The 22,832-nt window shown below is 38.3% G+C and overlaps 1 protein-coding gene across 1 annotated transcript in view; it reads right to left on the bottom strand.

Moving 5' to 3' along the window:
* LOC136858612 (TP53-binding protein 1) overlaps positions 1–22,832 on the bottom strand; it is a 770,373-nt gene that overhangs the window by 233,679 nt on the left and 513,862 nt on the right. The window contains exon 15 of the mRNA XM_067138308.2: positions 18,502–18,704. Within this exon, the coding sequence (XP_066994409.2) occupies positions 18,502–18,704 (203 nt within the window). The remainder of the gene's footprint in view (positions 1–18,501; positions 18,705–22,832) is intronic.

Consider the following 22,832-nt stretch of genomic DNA (forward strand, 5'->3'; position numbering starts at 1 on the left):
GTGCATCATCAGAAAATGCTAGGGTGCCTGTCTTCTGCAAGCGACGTGCAGTTCTTCAGGTACTCATCTCATTATATCCGAATTGGGACAGTCAACATCCTAACCCTGACAGACAAGACCAAAGAGCTGATAAGAGTTCATGAAAGAGAAAGACATAGCCATCCTTGGTCCTAGTGAAACAAAATGGACAGGAAGGGGAGAAGGAAAACTGAAGGAAGGGCATAGGCTGTCTTACTATGGAGGACAGGATGCAGTAAACAGAGTAGGAATAATCATTAAAAAGGATGTCATGGAATGTGTGGATGAGGGGAAGAAGATCAATGACAGAATGATCTTAGCAAGGATACAGTTTAAGACAGGAACACAAGATCTGTTCTAAGTATATGCTCCAAAAACTGGAAATAATGAAGAGAATACAAAACAATTCCTTGAAGAAGTGGATAAATGCACAGAAAACAAGGAAGTAATTATAATGGGAGATCTGAATGCACAAGAGGGAAGAGAAGAGATTCTGGGGACATATGGATATGGCAACAAGAATCAAGAAGGGGATATGTTAATGGACTTCTGCCAGAGGAACCAACTAATAATAGGAAACATACGGTTGAGGAAGAAAGATAGCCAGGACGCAGAAGAAAGAAAACGTTGCTTGATTACATATTAGTGCAAAAAGGACACTGGAAAGAACTTATGGATGTTACAGCTATGCTCGAGTACGGTACCAAGGAGCCCATAATCGGACTTGCAGTACTTTTTCATGGCATCTATATATGCTGAGACAATGGTATTAAAATAGTTATTTTAAATGGAACTACACTGTTTTCTACATATAACCTTAAACATAAAAATATAGCAAAATTCAGCACTGTGATTATTTTGGAAATCAGACAACTACAGTACTTCTCGAGAAAAAGAATTGTATTCAAACATGCTTCATTTGTCAGCTGCAGACTGCCCTGTTCGATTCGTGCTTCATATGAAACCTGAGCTACCTGCTGATATACAGAGTTGCTTCTCCTCCTCCTGACAGGTAGGTATTCTCTCTACCATGTTCATAAATACACTGTGATAAAATGTATGATTTAACGCCTTTAATATCGCCGTGGGTAACAGGAAAAGGAAAAGCAGATATGTAACGGGTTTCCTATCGGACTTTCCGTAGTCAACCCTTGTTCTTTTCTACCCCGACAGTATTAGGTTTGCGAAGCCTAGGAAGTCTTTCATTTCCACAGCCTTCATGGCCGTTCTCTTTCTTTCATTCATTCTTCGAAGAATCAAACCACTTCTTTTACCCTCTTCTTGTTAGTGTTAAGAAGGGGTGATTGCTAAGTTACACTAGTTGTACTCAAATAATACTCACTTCCACTACCTCCATTACTTTAAAACATTCAAACTAGCCCTTCTTTTCTTTTTTCTCCCCCTTCCTTCCTTCCTTCCTTCTTGTTTATTTATGTTTCTCCTTCTTTCTCTGCCACTTTCCCCACAACATGGTGGAGATGTGTTCTGATCCATCTCATGCATGCCGATTTGGCCTAGTTTTATGGGGAGATATTCTTCCTGACATATATCATGTATGGTTTTCTTTTTTCCTACTGTTAGCATGAACTCAGGTGGGTTTTCGGTGATGATGGGCCGGGAAAGGACTAGGACAGAAAGGCAGCGGTCATGGCCTTAATTCAAGTGAAAATGGTCGACGATGGAGAACCATCTTTAGGACTGCTGATAGTGGGGTTCAAACCTACCATTTCCCGAACACAGGCTAACAGCTAAGCAGCCCACAACGTGCAGTTAGCTTGTTCGGTCCTGTGCGGTTTAATACCACATCAGGATAATAATGTAGTCTCACAGAATCCGACGCATATCCGTTTTCCATTTACCTGTTACCTAAAGTGATATTAAAGGTGTTAAATCACACATTTTAGCATAGTGTATTTACGAGTACAGTGGAGAGAATACCTATCTGTCAGAAGAAGGTGAAGCAACTCTCTATGTCAGCTCATGTTTCATACATAGCGTAAATCAAACAGGGCAGTCAGTCCTGAGCTATCGAACGAAGCACATTTGAATACATTGCATTTTCTTGAAAAGTACCTGTCCGATTTTCAAAATAATCATAGTGCTGAATTTGCAATGTTTGTAGTTTTAAGGCTATGTGTAGAAAACAGTGTAGTTCCAATTAATAAAATAAAGTACCATCACTGAAATTGAAAATAGAATGTCAATATCTTTAACTGTTCATGAGTTATTTGTGGTGGACAACTTAGCTGAATAACCCTGTATATTCTATCAAACATTTCTTCTCTCTCCTCCTTCTCTTTCATGTTTTCTGATCCCTTTGATAGTTAAGACTAAACTGTGAATGAGACTGTCATACAGAACATAAGTATTGCTCTAGTTACTAAGAAAATGTTATTCCTAAAATAGTTATAAATGAAAATCTTTCTCTAGCTGCAAGTGGATTAGTTTTGTATTGATTCACAGGAACACCACAGTTACTAGAGACTGAACACTTGTTGGGACCACAGTAATCTTAAGAAGTCCATCCATATAAGAGGCTTAAAACACTGGGATATAATAGCATATACTTTTCAGTCAAATTAAAGTGTCATACTTTCTACACAGCTTTCTACACAGCCAAAGTTCAACACTGTCAAAAAGTAATTTATATTTCCAACCCTACAAGAACGGATCACATGACTTCCCAGATAACCAAGCTGTATCACACTAAATGAAGTAATAGGCATACAATGGTAAATGAAATTAAATTCATGCTGCACTGTTACTCTCAGCACAATCTCCATCAAGATAATATGCATGTTCCTTGTAGTGTTGTTCTCAATACTCGGGGGAAGATCGATCGTGTTCGCTTTCTTCTCCTGAAATGTTCAAGGAATACAGTTTTAGGAACACGCCAAACCTCATTATGAGAACAGATAGTATGATAAGGATAATATTTAAACAAGTGTCTATAACTGAAATCAGCTATCTGAATGTCACAATGCCAATGATCCTGGAAGATGGCAAGAGCCATCTGGCCATCATATTCTAGCCAATCAAGAGTACAGTTTAATACGGAATTCTCATTCTGAGAAGAAACACGCATATTACTCGATACTGAGATTCCACTAGTAGACTATTCCAGCATCATAGGCTTAACAAGTTCTAAACTTAAAGTTCCTTTGTGATGCCTAGGATTTGTTATAAGCTTAAGTCATTATTCGACATTTAATAACCATATAAATATTATGAATATATGAGGAAATGCACTTTTGAATGAAATTGCAGCATTTCTAACACATACGAGTTCAATAGTACCTTTGTGGGCAGCTTTATTCAGATTTAAATTTAATAAAATTCCTTTTGTATAGATACAGTTTCACTGAAATGCTTAACATTTTCAAATATAAATTTTTAACCTGAGAAAGTTCTCCTTGCTGTTCACCTGGGTCATTTGTAAATACTCAAATTTTTCAGGATTGAGCACATCACAGTTATTCAATATTCTCCTCAGAGTACCCCATACCGAGTCCAATGAAAAGTCTGTGCGATCACTGTCAGCTGAGAATCAGACCAGCAAATTCTAATGTCCAAATTTATAGTGTAAAGACAACAGGTTTTATTGTTCCTAATATGCACTAGGTCATACATATTATTTCTACACATATTTTCCCCCTGAATTTTCTACATTGCTGTGATAAGAAGTACTATAAATCAGTACTCTCTTCTTGATACTGAATAGTTGTGTGAACTGACAAAGAAAGAGAAACAACAAAAAGACACAAAATATTTTCGAAGTTTCCAATTCTAGAATTACTCGGCATACTTCTTGACCAAATGGTTCATAAGACAAGGATGAAGGAGTTTTTAAGTAGTAACTGTGATTATTGGAAAGTGGTAAATAAAGATATAAAAGGTCTGTGAGGAAGGTTTAAGGCAATTGTTGAAGAGTATCAAAGCAGATATGTACTTTTAAAGGTGGTATGAAATGGCTAAGATTGCTGTATTATAAGAGAGAAATAAGAAGATTAAGGAGAAGTACAGGTTAGAAAGAGGTGCAGTAATGATTATGAAAGCAAGGAGAGATTGAAGGAACACACTAGGAAATTAAATTTAGGAAGGGAAAAAAAAAGTCAACTATTGATAACATGATGACCGACATAATTGGCAGTCATTCTAATTTAGTGAAAAATAAAAGTTATGTATAGATTCTTTAAGGCAGAAACAAGTTTCATGAGGGACATTCCAAGGATCATTAATAAACAGGAGGAGCGTATATGTGAGGCAGAAGTATTCCTTACTTAGAAGTATTCAGTCAGCAGTATGTATGTAAAGATAGTTGGATAAAGGGTAATGTCCAGACAGAGGAGGTTACAAATACTGACAAAGTATTGAAATTTGCCCATGATAATGAAGATATTTACAAAAAGATACAAACGTTGAAAACTAGAAAATGAGCTGTGATTTGATGAGATTTCTGGGGATATACTAAAGGCAATGGGTTGGGATATAGTGCTGTATCTGAAATATTTATCTGATTACTATTTGCATGAAGGAGCTATACCAAATGAAAGAAGAGTTATAATAGAAGCCCTATGTACAAAGGAAAGGGTGATAAACATAACCCCTAAATGCAGACCAATGATGATTGATTGGTTCAGAACTGATATGGAAATCTGCCACCAGGCTGACAGCCCTAAATGCACATCATGGTGAGTGATTGAGTAATACACAACTGATCAATGAGAAACATGGATGAGCTATGGATTGCTTCCACTTCATTATTTATTAACGTGGAAACTTGAAGGAGGAGAAGGAGATCTTGCTCACATACAGACAGTGATCAAAGTGGCCAAGTAAAATGGAAGTCCATCTAAACATTAGTATTTTCTAGTCTTATGCGGTGGAATAAGTGTGGTATTCAATAAAATAAATTTTTGTCTATACACAGGGTCTTAGCGTAACCAATTATTTTCTTGTAAATATTAAGTTTTCATGATCATACTATACTTAAAAATAAACTTTCAGCTTATTAGATAACTGAAGTAGGGCTAGTTGCTAAATCATCGCTCTGAGTAAGACGCACAGCACAGAGTGCTCCTGAATGTGCGCTATTTAGTCAGAAATACTGTGAATCTGTATGATGTTTTGTGATGATTAGGTGAAGTAAATGCCAACTTTCCATGATATGATACACAACTTACTGATTACGGCTGGTGTAATGTGGCAGTGTTTGAAACCTAAGCCAGTGCTGGAGTAGTGGCACCACGAAAGGTAAACAAGACAATGATTCTGCATAGCAGAACAAGAGTTAACGGCTTGGTGAATATATTTATTTAAATATTTTCTGATAATTTCATGTGGCAGCATTTCATTTAGTGGTTATCTTCTATTATGAAATGGACAGGATTTTCAGTGTCTCAAACACTATGGAGTTTCTAACCTCGTCTGAAGAACAAGTTGCAAATCAACCATCTAAACAGCAAAACCCATGTGGACTAGAGGTCCAGTAATTCGATGTAAGCATTGCTGCATGTCATTCAAACACGAGATGCTGAAATGCAATTTCTTAACCCATGATGGAATAGGGCCATACAGATATACAGGTAAACATACTGGTTGTTTAAGAGTCCGAAGCACTAAGGAGTTTCTTACCTGACCAAGAACGAATCACAAACCAACTAGTCGAACGGCAAAACCTAGAAAGACCAAAGGTCCGGCGCATTCAGGTGATGGTTGCTGCAAGACACTCAAACAAGAAGTAAGCCAAAATGCTGCTGCTAACTCATACTCGAGAATGCCTGCACCGTTATACAGTACAGAATTGGCTCTGCTTGGCTCTTGGCGAAGGGATCCGGCATACACCATGATCGTATTCTGTACAACTGAACGATTGAACATGGTTACTAGAACTTCACACGACCTAGAAGATATTGGTAGTATTCTTTCATACCTGTTGCCAAAAATCAGTGGAAGTAATTCAATAATCCAGTTCAAGCAAATACTTCAGTCACTATGTGGAATGGACCAGATAATAGAGATCAAGGAGGAACTGGCCCAGGTTGAAGGAACAGCAAGCATATCATTTGAAACTTATGAATTTGTATCAGAAAGGACATATTTGAAAGAAGAAATCAAATTAAGAGTTGGCGGAGCCAGGGTAAACATAGCATTCTGCAGATGTTCAGGATGAAATAATCATACAAGAATATACAGTCAATCAATTGGTCCATATTTCTAAGATGAAAACAACTCCTTGCAGGATCATATCGAGATGAGGCCCAGTAGCATCAATGGGACAGGCTTTGTTGGAGCAGCGAACACACCAAGGGATCTTTATCGTTCGGTGTAGTCTCAGAAACGCAGGTCAGCCATTCAGGACTTTGTGTTGAAGTGGGACAACATACCAGCTCCCACGTAGCGGATACCAGGAGTCATTGCGGCGGAGCATTCTGCGTCTGACAGTCCTGTATGTGCATCCAAGGAATAAGGTAGGAAGAATGTTGCAGTACTGACTAAACGTTAACTGCTTTTGAATGGTTGTTGATGTAAAGAATTAATTGGTAGAAGTCATCTTGAGCACCATTTGCTGACCCAAGAAGTTTTAAGGCTGTCCTGCTTGCTATACAAGATCCTCTTGAAATAATAATCTTAAATCACATATGTTAGCTCTCTCTAAAGAGAGGGAACACAAGTGTAATAAGATGTTTAATTATGAGTCTGAACTCGAAAGACCTGTTAACCCACACTGGTGAAATACCATACTACTGCAATCATTGCAATCTCAATAAACCATGTGACCCAAGAATTTATCACAATTCATTAGCTTACATATTAACATAATAAAGAATGTCTGATGATAAATAGAATGTTATGATACGTCAGTTTATAGTGTTGATTACTATTATCACCTTACAGAATTGTGCCAATTTTGATTATTCTGACGTCATTGCTTTGTGATGTATATCCAACCCTTATGTGAATTCACTTCGTTTCCTCTTGCTTGCAATTGTTTTATCACTATTTGAAGAGGTTAGTATTTGTGTTACACTGACAAACTTAATTGTATTCTATGGTGATATGTGCAAATTGCCCCACTAGTGATCATAACAGCAAAAATTAATGTACTGTGTATGAACTTACAACGAATACCACAGTGAAATCTTCTCTGAAGTTGTGTCTTACAGCACACCAGTTTACTCACTCTGATAAAACCTTGCACCGTGAAGATTTATGCAACAAGACATTTTCAGCAAAGGAAAAACATGTGTCAACTGACAGTGCTAATATTTAATACCCTCAACCATGCTCTCAAGGTATAACAATGAATGACAACACTGACTGCACAAGGCAATCTCCTTTAACCAAGTCCAGCAAGGTCCCATGTCCGTATTGTGACAGATCCTTTGTCAGTATTCGTAGGATATCCATTCATATTAGTAGATCCTACCCTGATATTCACCAAAACATCCTCGCAAATTTTGTGCAGACCATGAATCACGAACGAGGTGAATACTAATGCTACTGACTTGACAGTCGACGTACAAAGTTCCATAGCATCCAAATGCGATGATCTCTCAAAATATAAAGGTGATCTTCTCAAGTTGAAGATTAAATTTGCCACTGATCTCGATACCACTTAATTCGATCAAGGTGTAAACGATGTTCTGATAATTTAATTAACCCACGCATTAAATGGTCTTCACGGTCCTAAGTATCCAGCTATTGAATCCTACAAATCAAGGCGAAATGGAAGAAATGTAAATGTTCAGCATAAATATGCAACCAGTTCTAACCAAGAAAGAGCAATAAAGAGAGACCGAGGAAAATACAAATACTAACTTACACAATATCAATATTACGATCAATGGCGCAAAGTAATCAAGTCAGTAACTGTGGCAGATAAACCAACACGTAAAATAAGTGAAAACCTAGTGTACAACACTTACTCTTCGTGTTTCTCAAACGTAATTAGCAGCTTACGACAGGAATATACCTGCAATTTGATGGCAGCAGAAAGGCTTGAATTAGATGAGTTGTTCCAAACGAAGGTTACTAAACATGAGGTCACATCAGTAGCAGCTGCATAGCTACACCGCCTCAGGCCCCGATCATGTCTTGATGAGGACCATTCAAGATGAGACTGTATTAGAGGTAATTGCTCTCGTTGCATCAAAAACACTTGAAACAGGGAATATACCCCAGAGTTTCCAAACAGCCAGAGCTGTGCTTATTCACAAAAAAGGAGTTACTGATGATATTGGAAACTGGCGCAGGGATCACTATCGGCTCTATTGTGCTGAGAATTATCAAGCGACTGCTGGACAGGTGCCTCAGGGATACGTGTCATTCAATGAATATCACGTGGTTTTACCAGTTCAACAGGAAACCTTATCAACATGTCCATTCTCCATTCGATTCTAGCTGTTACAAAAGAGAAGGAGACTAATGCTACGACTGTGTTCTTGGATATAAGAAAAGCATTCCACATCATAGGGCATGCACATCTTCGAAAGACACTACAAATCCTGCCCATTCCAAGCAAGTTAGCTGATTTAATATCAAACCTTCAGGAACATAACAACATAACTTCACTAAGACTGAGGTGAATCACAAAACAATCAAACAAATTGAACTGAAATGAGGTGTGATGCAAGGTTCTCCGCTTTCACCTATATTTTACAATCCTGCTACTTATCATACACTAAACGAACTGCGAATATACTAAAAACAATGGGTTGGGATATAGTACCATATTTGAAGTACTTATTTGATTATTGCCTGCATGAAGGAGCTATAACAAATGAATGGAGAGTTGTTATAGTAGCGCCAGTGTATAAAGGAAACGGTGATAGACATAAAGCTGAAAATTGCAAGAGAGTCAGTTTGACATGCATTGCATGTAAGCTTTGGGAAGGCATTCTTTCTTATTATATCAGACATGTTTGTGAAATTAATAACTGGTTAAATAGAAGGCAGTTTGGCTTTAGGAAAGGTTATTCCACTGAAGCTCAACTTGTAGGATTCCAGCAAGATATAGCAGATATCCTGGATTCAGGAGGTCAAATGGACTGTATTACGATTATCCCATCTAAGGCATTTGATAGGGTAGATCATGGGAAACTACTGGCAAAAATGAGTGCAATTGGACTTGACAAAAGAGTGACGGTGGCTATGTGTCTAGAAAACAGAACTCAGAGAATTAGAGTAGGCAAAACTTATCCGTCCCTGTAATAATTAAGAGGGGAATTCCTCAAGGCAGTATTATTGGACATTATATGTTTTCTTATATATATATATATATATATATATATATATCTTTTTTTTTTGCTATTTGTTTTACGTTGCACCAACACAGATAGGTCTTATGGCGACGAAGGGATAGGAAAGGCCTAGGAGTGGGAAGGAAGCAGCCATGGCCTTAATTAAGGTATAGCCCCAGCATTTGCCTGGTAAAATGAAAAGGTGTATGGCTTTTAGCGCTGGGAATGTCCGAAGACAAGTTCAGCTCGCCAGATGCAAGTCCTTTGACATGACGTCCGCAGGCGACATGCGCATCGTGATGAGGATGAAATGACGATGAAGACGACACATACACCCAGGCCCCGTGTCACCAAAATTAACAAATTATGGTTTAATTACCCGACCCCGCCGGGAATCACACCCGGGACTCCTGTGGCCAAAGGAGAGCACGCTAACCATTTAGCCATGGAGGAAAATGGGAAACCATGGAAAACCATTTTCAGGGCTGCCGACATTGGGGCTTGATCAAAGATATGTGAAAAGAAGTGGAATCAGAGATAAGGCTTCTTGCAGATGATGTTATTCTGTACAGAGTAATAAATAAGTTACAAGATTGTGAGCAACTGCAAAATGACCTCGATAATGTTGTTAGATGGACAATAGGCAATGGTATGATGATAAACGGGGTTAAAAGTCAGTTTGTGAGTTTCTCAAATAGGAAAAGTCCTCTCAGTTTCATATAAGGAAATATCTTCACTGGGGTAATCGCAGTAAAATAAAGGGTACATATCTCTGCACATGGTTATGAGGGTATTTTAGGGTTGTAGTGGGGATGTAAAGGAGAGGGCACGTAAGTCTCTGGTAAGACCCCAACCAGAGTATAGTTCCAGTGTATGGGACCTTCACCAGGATTACTTGATTCAAGAACTGGAAAAAATCCCAAGAAAAGCAGCTCGATTTTTTCTGGGTGATTTCCAACAAAAGAGTATCATTACAAAAAAGTTGCATAGTTTGAATGTCCTTGTCTAAAAATGTATATAAATTAGGACTGTTTGTAAGGCTTTATTATAAGAATATTTTAACTACTGTGATCCCTCTCGCTCATTTTATCTTTCAGGTTTGAGATTATGTCTGAAGATGCCCTGAAAAAAAAGAGAAAAACATGTCCCTATAATTTACTCCATAAGTTTTAATTAATTAAAATTACTCTTTGTGTATTGAATAGGTAGAATTTAATAAACATTAATATTTCTTTGACTTTAAGTGGTATATTCCACGCTGTCAGTGGAGAGATGGCGTGGAATGACATCAGTAGATGAATAAGTTTGAGTGGCATCTTTAAAAGTAGGAAAGATCAGAATATGAAAATAAAGTTGGAATTCAAGAGGACAAATTGGGGAAAATATTTGTTTATAGGAAGGGGAGTTAGGGATTGGAATAACTTACCAAGGGAGGTGTTCAATAAACTTCCAATTTCTTTGCAATCATTTAAGAAAAGGCTAGGAAAACAACATATAGGGAATCTGCCACCTGGGCAACTGCCCTAAATGCAGATCCGTAGTTATTGAAAGAACAATATTTTCATATCTCCAACATATCCTGCCTTTGTTACCTTTAGAATTTCATCCATAATTATTATTAACATAAGTGGAGACAATACACTTCCCAGTCTTAGTCCAATTTAATTTCTAAACCAATCTGCCACTGGAGTCTGGAAACAACTGAAACAATTCTTATACATTGCTTTCATTAGTCCTCTTGATTGCCTTCCATATCCTTTTCTTTACAGGGTTTCTCACACCTTTTCTCTATTAACACTATCATATGCCTTCACTAGATCAAGAAATGCCATTACCAGGTCTTCTCCATATTCCTACTCTTTTTCCATCAGTAATCTCATGGTTACGGCCTATCGCTGACCTGCCCTGTCAGAATCCATACTGCACTACTTCTAAATTTCTACTGTACTTGTGGCTACTTGTGACAACAGTGTAGTTCCTCGATAACTGTCACATACCATCCAGTCACCTTTCTTAAATAATGTACCTTACACCTTTACACCAATCATCAGGTACTTGCTTTTTTTCCAGTGGCCTATATAACCAATGTAGACCAGTATGTCCTGCTGCCTTTATCATTTCCATACATATTTCATCCATCCCTGCTGCTTTTCCTGTTTTCGTTTGTTTAACAGCCATTTCCACTTTTGCCATTGCAATATTACTCTCTATTTTTGGATCATCCTCATTTACCACTGCATTCTCTTCTGCATCATTTCTCACATTCAGGGGTTAATCTAAATAATCTTCCCACCTAATCTTTATCTCTTCTGGGTCTGTTATTACATTTCCACTCTCATCCTTTGCTTGTTTTTATCAATCCATAAAAGATCCTTTTCCCACCATTTACATCCTTTTCCAACTAGTGTGCAAATCTCACCTAACATTTTTCTTCTTTTCCTCATTTACCACTTTCTTACACTTACTTTTGATATCCTACTTCTTACGTTCCTATCTCTATTCAACTCTTGCCATGCTTTCTTCTTTTGTTTAACAATCTACTTCACCTTTTCATTCCACCGAGGTGTCTCCTTTCCCTTCACTCTTGCCAAAGTTCTGCCACAGCTTACAGATGTGTTTTTAAATTTGGTCCATTCTTCTTCTACACTTTCTATTTCTGATATAGGGATGTGCTGTTTTAATTCCTGGTGAAATTTCTCCTGAGTTCTTTTGTCTTTTAATTTCAATATTTTTATTTTCATTTGTCTTATTTCTTTTACTCGCACAATTTTATCTATTTTCAATTTTGCCACCACTACTCTGTGATCTTCATTACACCTCACCTAGTAGCGCTGTTACATCCATAACAGATCGAGATCTATTTTCTCCACCAAAAATAACCAATAACTTGTTTTGTCCTTTCACCCCAGCCATATCTGGTGATCTTCCTACTATTCTTCTTTCTAAACCAAGTAATACCCCACAATCATTCCATTTCTCTCACAAAAATCAATCAACTTATCTCCCTCACTATTTCTTTCTCCATATCCAAATGGACCTATCACTTCTTCTTTACCAATTCTGTCATTTCCAACCTGACTATCACTTCCACATCGGTGATTACTTCCTTGAGTGTCTCCAACAATTCTTCTATATTTTCCCCACTGTTTCCAGTTTGGGGTACATAAACTTGGATGAAATCCTTCACTCCTTCCGTCCTCAGTCATACTCTGATTATTCTATCACTAACGTATTCTACCCTATCCACATTTTCATCCAGGATTTTGTCAACAATCACTCCTACTTTATTATTTGCCTCACCTCCTCCACTCCAGTATGGCGTGTACCCTCTACTCATCCTCTTCACTTCCTTTCCCCTCCACTCGACCTCACTCAGTCCCATCATTGGAAGATTCTCCCTCTCCATAAAATCAATGAACTCTTCTGAATTTCCTGTCAGGGTAATAATATTTATTATTCCCACCATCATAATATTAAATGCCGGTTGCCCCTTATCAGAGCTCCCCCAGCACAAGAACTACGTCTCTCTTTTTGCAGGGTATGCCCTAACCTTTTCCGAGGCTGATAATTACCACCACTCATTTTAGGTCATTGTTACGATGGGGTCGCAACTCCCAAAGGCATTTTAAAGCTTCTGCCAGCAATTACTCAGGCCGCACCTTATATGGGGAACAGACATCCTAGCAGCCGCCCCTAACATGGGAAACAAACGCTGCTGATTAATAGTATTCCCCGAGTACTGGGCTGCCTCTTCTGCAATCTCCACCATTCCAAAGTCCATCTTCTCCGCTGTAGATTTTGTTGAGTTCTTTGTTAGTAACCCTGAGCTGGGATCCTGACCAGATGCTACACATCAGGTCAGTGTGTTCTGGGGCTCACATAGCCAGGGCTGCCTCCGAAGAGGGTCCCTACCTGAAGTATCATTTCAAAAGATAACACAATAAACCAAGAAATAATAGGACTCAGAAATCTTCTCAATTTTGTTTTCAAGTGAGAAATCTGCTGTGGGATGATAAAATACCCCAGAAAGCAAAACTGATCATGATTCGTAACAACGTCATTCCAATTCTTTCCTATGGACTCGAAATATGCACCCTATATAACAAGGCTAAAAGTAAAATTCACTCAACAGAAATGAAATCCATCAGAACAATGAGCCAAAAGGCCAGGAAAGAAAATTAAGCAAACAGGAAGGAGGCTGGTATCAAAGTACCTGTTACTAAGCATTTAGGAAAATGCAGGCTACAATAGTTTGGACATGTTATGAGGATGGACAGAATGAGAACAGCAAGGAATTACTTTGACAGAGAAGTGAAAGAGAAGAGGCCAGTAGGGAGGCCACGGAATCAATGGATTGACACAGTGAAATGGGAGGTCAGCAAGAGGAATTTCAAGTGGGAAGGTATAGAGGAACAGAAACTATACTTCGACAGGATGAAGTGGCGAGTGCTTATACACCATTGGGGCAAATATTAATTTATAGGAAGGGGAGTTAGGGATTGGAATAACTTACCAAGGGAGATGTTCAATAAATTTCCAATTACTTTTAAATCATTTAAGAAAAGGCTAGGAAAACAACACAAAGGGAATCTCCTACCTGGGCGACTGCCTTAAATGCAGATCAGTATTGATTGATTGATTGATTGATTGACTGACACCTGGGAAACTGGAGCTGGAAAATGATGATGATTATTATCATTATTATTATTATTATTATTATTATTATTATTCTCTGAATCATTTAAACTTAAAACTACTGGGAAATACCATGCACAGTTTATAACTGTAACATTTTAGACTTCATGAGAAAATCATCCTCTCTCTGTCAGAGGTTCTGTATCCTGCATCTCTTTCATGGAGTTGATTTATAATGATTCAGAGCCCTGCCTTCCCAATCTCCAGGATATTTTGACTTGCCACTGAGTACCTTCAAATGTGAATAGTCCAAATGGGATTAAGACCAGGGAAATTCACCATAATTACATCATCCTCATGTCTTTGGAACCATCAAAGAGCAAAAAGGTTGATCTTTAGTCAATGAAGTCTACTAACCCCAGTGTGGGAACTGCCCAAACTTCTATACCCCTGTCCTCATAGACGAGTAACATTGTGGAGCTCATCCAAATAACACAAAGACTGCTTCAACATTACCATGCACACCAACAAAAGTTTGCTATGACAAGAATTTCATGTAACCTGTCTCACAAAGATTATTTTTCTGCACTGCTAGATTCACAGATATAGTAACAATTGTTTCTGAAGTTCACGGCAGCCCCATTTCTGAATATTTAATAGCTATTTTGCTATTTGTTTTAAATCGCACCGGTAAAGACTGGTCTTGTGATGCTGGTAGGATGAGATAAGGTCAGGATTAGGAAGGAAGCGACTGTGGATTTAAGTAAGGGTTAGCCCCAGCATTTTCCTGGTGTTAAAATTGGAAACTATGAAAAAATATCTTCTAGGCAGCTGATGGTGCGATATGAACAGTCTATCTCTCAAACGCAAACTAACAGCTACATGATCCAAATCGCATAGTCAACTTGCTCAGTACACATTTAATAGTTTCATCTTGGCCATATTCCCTTCTACCTTTCCTTCTGCTGGTAGCTTCCCTCTTCACAATGCCAGTCAATCTACTATTTTACCTTGAAGAAGACCCTATTTCACCCCGGACTGGTGACTATGACATTTTTATTAAAACAAATCTTATTCCTGAAATGTATAATGTTTAACAGAACATAACTCAACCTATCCTCAAGTTCTAAGTTTTTAAATTTCTTTTTATAGAATTGAGTAAGATAAGAATTCATGCTAAGATTTCCCCTTACCTTCAAAACTCTTCAATTATATAATTGATCAATATTCAACAGTCCCTTAATTGAACAGTCCATTACAGCTTTGGACTGCTAGATGTTTGCTGCCCAGCTAGAAGGCCTGCAGATAATGGAGTGCCATGTGGTCAGCATGATGACATCCTAAGCCATATTCACTGGCTTTCTTGACCGGGTTCACAGACTCTCATATCGTTCAGCTCCTCAGTTCTCATAAGGCTGAGTGACCTTGTTCCAGCCCTCAGTCCAGAATTAAAATACCTGGACTGACTGGGAATCGATGATGATGATGATGATAATGATGATGCTTGTTGTGATCCGCCCCGAGTGGGAATCAAGCCTGGGGCCTTGAGGTAAGAGACAGGCATGCTATTTCTACACCACTGGGCTAACTTGAATAGACATAATATGTGATAGAATAAATTTTTTAACAATGCTCCATCATTAAATTTAACCTCAATTGCTGTTTTGTGTAAAAAAAGTTAATTAATTAAATGAACCTTGCCCATGAAAGTATCTTTGGCATTAATGGCTTTCAATTATTATAATTTCCTGAAACATTCTTAATCTAATGCAGAGAACTTATTCCCTTGGTTTATTAGACTCTTCAAAGTAAATTGAATCACCATCAAACCACCATTAATGATGTATATAAAATCTTAAAATCCTTACTACTAGCTCTCTTATCTTGCCCTGAGAAATTCTGAAACTGAATATCAGTTTATACAATGATCAGGGAGGCGGCTTTCTCTTAATATATTTCCCCTTTATGAGGATAATTTTTCTTCCTCTCACCTCATAAAGGTGCCAATGTATTTGTCATGAGTATATCTTTTTTAGGTCTTCCATCAGCAATAGATAAAGTTCTTTTTAGTTCTAATATTTCAGTACTACTGTAAGTCATAGCTCTACCCTGATCTCCTTAGGCTGCATCCTACCTCAAGCACTCAACATAGTACATTATTTCCAATTTAAAAATGCATTATTACGAGGGTTGCGGCACAAGTGATGGCAACTATTTTATTCCTCACACTTGCATAGTGCTACCATACAATGGCCACATGTCCTGGAAAGCTTGACACTCATAGTTAATGGACACAGCATGAGATGGCAATGCATTGGAGAGGTACCACACATGGGGCAATGAAACTGCAGTAGTGAATCAGGTTCTGTGCAGAATGGATGAAAAACATCAAACTGGCCGTTTGCTAGGGTTGGAATGCCTAAGATTGTCATAGAGAGCTTGAACCAAACTGTTGTGAGATGGGCAGCAGCATTTCAGCACGGATGTGAAACAAGCAGCGATGTGCAACGGTCCAGAAGATCTGTTAGTGTTCGGACTGATGAGTCACATGCATAGACATGGACAGAAGGTGAAGAACATTACCTGAGTTACAAGCTGAAACATGCACTGAAAAACGAACCATCCCCAGAAATTTATGGGAAGATCTTTAACTGCGTAAATTGCACCACAGGCAATTGATATTAACGGTTTTCAATTATTATAATTTCCTGAAACATTCTTAATCTGATGCAGAGAACGTATTCCCTTGGTTTATTACACTCTTCAGAGTAAATCGTATCACCATCATACCACCATTAATGTTGTATACAAAGTCTTAAAATCATCAATGATGTGCAATAGTGGATATGGTATGCCATATGATCTGAATACATGGTAGGCTACTGGCAAGAAAGGCAAGCAAATGCTGGAGAGCATAGTGACTGTGAATTAATTTCGAGCCAGAGTGTATGAAACAGGGATCAAATATCAGTTTGCAGAATGGCGGCATGCATGATCATCATGAAGACAGAAGTTCCGGCAAAACGCTTAGCCCATGATGATCATTGTGGCTTACGACTTCAGAGGCATGACTGTGTGTCATTTCGTTCCACATGGTGCAACAGTGACAGTAATGTACTACAGAACCTTCGTAAAGTGACAGTTACACTGTGCTGTTTGGGACAAATAACAGGATTTTCTGAATAATGGCATCCTTCTCCGTGACAACACCAGACTACATGCAGCGGAGGCTGAATGGAGGCAACTTCAGCACTGGGGGTGGGAAGTACTGTAACACCTGCCAGACTAACTGGACCTGCCTCCATGCGATTTTGACCTTGTTCCCAAAGTGAAAGAACCATTGCATGGGAGATGATTTGGGAAAGAGATAACATTGCCAGTGCTGTGAAACATGAGACTGCAAAATTCACACATGGTGAGGCGACTGGTATCCGATGTCTCCCACATCAATAGCAATGTGCTGTGGACAATCTGGGGAACTACTTTCTGGGTTTACCAAATAGGTTACTTTACTGTACTCTCTGAGAAAAAAATATTATGCAGCACAAGAATTTCATGGTTGAAAGTTTCCTTACTTTATATCCTACACTTGGTAAATCTACTCTGCATTATTCATACATTCCACAGCACCTTATGTTTCACACTCCCATCTATGTATTTCCCTTTGCCTGGTAGAAAAGAAGAAGTTGCTATGACTTATGCCCCAACCCTTGTAAATGTGTATAAACCTATTTCAGTACCAGCGAAGGTTATAGTTTAACACTCAAACCGCGGCTGGGTCATTTGTGACCCAGTTGTTAATTCTTTCTTTTCTATCTTCTGCAAAATATATTTGTAGCAGGTGTGCAGCCAAGGAATATTATGTATTCTCAACGTGTGTTGTGTGAAGTGTCATTCCTACAAAGAAACTATATGCAGTATAACATACATCGTCTGTACTGATGTCAGATGTTTGGTCTCTAAAAATTGAAGAGATGGAAACCTTCCTTGCTATACTGTACATTCACGACGTCACTGGAGCAACAGATTAGAACTGGACTCGTGGGCAGCGAAGTGGGGCAATCCTATTGTCTACATGTTCCTTATTTGGATGCTTAACATTCTATATCAAAATACACTTTGTGTATTAAATTTCAAATGAAATATCCAGCACAGATACCAGTATATTCCTTGGTTGTACACTTGCTACAAATATTTTTTTTGCAGAAGATATGGGAGAAAGAATAAACAGCTGGGTCTCAAATGACCCAGCTGTGGTTCTAGTGTTAAGGGTAATGACTGGAAGGCTCAATGGTACAAGTAATACTGTAATGTATCATCCACCATGTGGCTTTCAGGCTAGTAGGATGATATACCATACATACTCTATTATATAATTCAACAATATTCTACATAGTAAAACCTCATTCATGGATTTGTAGTACCAACTTATTCCTGGCCGTTAACCAAATGTTTTGGCTCAGCCCTTGTTGTGGATTTAGCCATATTTTATGGCCAGATGATTTGTAGAACCATCGTAATTTTCATATTTGACTACAGAACCTTAATATCCTCAATCATCAACATCCAACAAAATTTCTACAAATGAAAATGAAATGAATCTCACCTGTTTTATTGTTAGACTGGTTAGACGAAGCAAATCTCTTAGTTGTACTTCTTCCTTTGCCTTTAACCCTGCCAGGACCCTTACCACGGTTATTCAGTAAATATGTACAATCAGGTGAGGAATATACTTCTGGCTCCACTCCCCCAACTTCCTCAAAGGCAGATGCAGATTCTTTATCTGTGATATCACTTACTGAAGAAGATCTGGAAAAAATCATGTATGCAGGACAGTTTATTAGATCATTTACTAAAAAAGACATGTGAACAGAATTGATCAAAACAGAATAACTACAGAATGGCTTCAGGAAAGATCTGAAAGGCACGAGACCTAGAGATGACCAAAAAATAGATAAATCACTCAAAATAAAACAGGACCTGGAAGGAACAGAAGTCAAATGGTGCAAAATCCAAGGGAAATAAATGTACGAGAATTTGAATTTTAATAGTGGCAACTATTTAATTACAACGGATACAAAAGAGATACATGTTACCAAGTTTTCGTGTGCTTCAAAGTACTATTCTACCCTTCCTACCCTTTGATAGTGATCAACTGTCAATACGAACCATAATGAAATTCACATCTTATGATCCTTCAAAGTAGTTACAAGCAGTAATGTGATGTGGAAGTCGTAGGATGCCTTTAACAGCGCCTGTTGTGTTGATAGTTTGAATGGAGCTTCATGGAGACCCATAATGATGCCATTCATTTGATTGGCGTTTCAGTTGTGGCTCGTACGATTTGGCTCGCGTCTCATGAAGTGTAATGATAGAGCATAAGAAAGCCTCTCCTTCGTGCTCATACTGCACCAAGTGGTTACGAGCAGCATTGTATCGTAACCATTTCTGCATTTCTGTCAAATAATGCGGAACCCACTGTGAAGCAATTTTTCTCATGCCCAGGCGTTGCGTCAAAACGTGAACTTTTTTTTTTTTTTTGCTATTTGCTTTATGTCGCACCGACACAGACATGTCTTATGGCATGCATGGGATAGGGAAGGCCTAGGAATGGGAAGGAAGTGGCCGTGGCCTTAATTAAGGCACAGCCCCAGCATTTGCCTGGTGTGAAAATGGGAAACCACGGAAAACCATCTTCAGGGCTGCCGACAGTGGGATTCGAACTCACTATCTCCCGATTACTGGATACTGGCCCCACTTAAGCGACTGCAGCTATCGAGCTCGGTAGAACGTGAAGCACATTCATATGCACTAATCCGGAGTCCAGGACCAGCTCATGAACTGTATGGCGTCGATCAGCGTCAAATAACGTGGCAAGAACATGCACTTCTTCAATGACACTAGGACAACCTGGTCAACGCATGTCTTATTACAAGTTATAAATCTCATCATTGGGTCCGTATTGAGCAGCGTGTATCTTTCTAACAAAAAAAAAAAAAAGTTTTTTTGTGAGTCCACCTTTTCAATACATTATGTTTTTTTATTGGTTTACATGATTTTTTTACATTATTGTTATGTCTTAAGCGGGACATGTTTCGCTTAGTTTTTAGGCATCTTCAGTCGCTGTTCCTACTACTTAAGGTCAAAATAGCTCCGATCCTGAGTTTTTGTTTAATAATAAAATACTTAAAATGGTAAAGCTGACATGAACCGTTTTGACTAAAATATATTTTTATGTGTATTATATATTCTGTAGGAACATCCAGCTGATGTGTCTGTAAAATCCAATATGCATGTTCTCACTGGAATCTTCATGGACTTGCGTGTCACCTCACAAATAAAATTGGGTTACGTTTTTGTAAGATATTGTATGATCCGTTGTCACAGTGTTGCTTTATGGTGATTAAAATTATGAAAAATCTTGCTGCCTGTTGCTGTGTGGGTTTGAAGAGGGGTCTTCTCAAAGTCGTTGGGACATTGTTATGTTTGGTGCTTTTTTTTTTATTTTTTTAAGGGTTGATATTAGTAGATTGAGAGTCCTCTTGCCTCTCTTGCGGCTGGCTTGCACTTGTGACACCTTCTGTCCGACCGGCTATGGCTAATTCCGTGCGCCTCGTGTTGTATCTGTGTGTGTTACGTGGAGGGGTATGTGTTGGGGAAGGGTGGGTGGATGAGGTGTTGGCTTTTCTTGGAGGAGGGGGTTTATCTGTGGGCGGAGCTTTTACATACAGAAATTTATTGATGTTTTTAAACATGTTTTCTTTTATTTTTAATATTTTAAATATTTGTGGGATTTGATCGTATAAAGGATTTTTATTTTCTATAATGTCATTTAAATTAAGGTTTCTGTCGAAAAACTGGTCTATGAAATTGTAGATATTTTTGTATTCGTTCATTAATTTGCCTTTTTTATTCTCATTAGTATAGATAAATCTTGTTCTATGGTCGTGTAGCCATGTCCAGTTTCTTTCATATGTATGCTCATTGCTGAGAATTTATGATGTTTGTTTGTATTACAGTGTTCTATGTATCTCATTGATAAACTTCGTCCTGTTTGCCTTATGTATGAGACGAAACATGGGTACAGGAGAGTTTGTAAATCCCGGATCCTGAATATTGGTCTTTGTTGGAGTTGACGCTATTGTAATTTAGGAACATGCTTTGGTTGGTGTTTTGTGTTCTGAACAATATTTTGAAGTCATGTTTCTTGAATGGGTTAGAAATTTGATATATGATCGGATTACTGGAAGTAAATGTGACAAATTTAGACTTATTTTGTTTTTCCGCAATTTTGAAATTTGTCTATTTCTAATTTTTCTTATTATTTGATTTACCATTTCTATGTTAAGCCCATTCAACTTGGCTATGTTCCTTATATAAATATTTTTTTACATTGTTTTTCATCATACTGGAGGACTATGGAATTAAAGGTAGATTATTAAAATCAATCAAAGGCATTTATGTTGACAATTGGGCTTCAGTGATAATTGATGGTAGAATTAGTTCTTGGTTCAGGGTACTTACAGGGGTTAGACAAGGCTGTAATCTTTCACCTTTGCTGTTCGTAGTTTACATGGATCATCTGCTGAAAGGTATAAAATGGCAGGGAGGGATTCAGTTAGGTGGAAATGTAGTAAGCAGTCTGGCCTATGCTGACGACTTGATCTTAATGGCAGATTGTGCCGAAAGCCTGCAGTCTAATATCATGGAACTTGAAAATAGGTGCAATGAGTATGGTATGAAAATTAGCCTCTCGAAGACTAAATTGATGTCAGTAGGTAAGAAATTTAACAGAAATGAATGTCAGCTTGGTGATACAAAGCTAGAACAGGTGGATAATTTCAAGTATTTAGATTGTGTGTTCTCCCAGGATGGTAATATAGTAAGTGAGATTGAATCAAGGTGTCGTAAAGCTAATGCAGTGAGTTTGCAGTTGCGATCAACAGTATTCTGTAAGAAGGAAGTCAGCTCCCAGATGAAACTATCTTTACATCGGTCTGTTTTCAGACCAACTTTGCTTTACGGGAGCGAAAGCTGGGTGGACTCAGGATATCTTATTCATAAGTTAGAAGTAACAGACATGAACGTAGCAAGAATGATTGCTGGTACAAAAGGGTGGGAACAATGGCAGGAGAGTACCCGGAATGAGGAGATAAAGGCTAATTTAGGAATGAACTCGATGGATGAAGCTGTACGCATAAACCGGCTTTGGTGGTGGGGTCATGTGAGGTGAATGGAGGAGGATAGGTTACCTAAGGAGAATAATGGACTCTGTTATGGAGGGTAAGAGAAGTAGAGGTACACCAAGGCGACGATGGTTAGACTCAGTTTTTAACAATTTAAAGATAAGAGGTATAGAACTAAATGAGGCCACAGCGCTAGTAGCAAATCGAGGATTGTGGCGACGTTTAGTAAATTCACAGAGGCTTGCAGACTGAACGCTGAAAGGCATAACAGTCTATAATGATAATGTGTGTGTGTATGTATGTATGTATGTATGTATGTATGTATGTATGTATGTATTATGTATGTATGTATGTATGTATGTTTCATCATATCATTATTTCCCCTTATCCAGCTCCTGCCGGGTTGAGTTATTTATGGCATCTCTCTATCTTCCTCTTTCCTTCCAACATTCCTCTTCCACAATCTTGTCCCAGTCTAAATTTTGTCTTCTTATGCCGCTCTTCACTGATTCAATCCACCTTGTTCTAGGTTTTCCGCTTGCTCTCCTGCCCTTCCACTTTGCCTCCAGCATCTGTCTTGGAATTCTATTCTCCCCCATCCTCTTGACATGTCCAAACCACCTTAGTTTATTCTTTTCAACTCTCTCATTTAGCTCTCCTATCCCAACTTCCTTCCTAACATCTTCATTTTTCACTCTGTCTTTCCCTGTCTTTCCTATCATACTTCTTAGGAATTTCATCTCACTGGCTT

The sequence above is a fragment of the Anabrus simplex genome, chromosome 1 (genome assembly GCF_040414725.1).
Source record: "Anabrus simplex isolate iqAnaSimp1 chromosome 1, ASM4041472v1, whole genome shotgun sequence".
NCBI classification, from domain to species: Eukaryota; Metazoa; Arthropoda; class Insecta; order Orthoptera; family Tettigoniidae; genus Anabrus; species Anabrus simplex.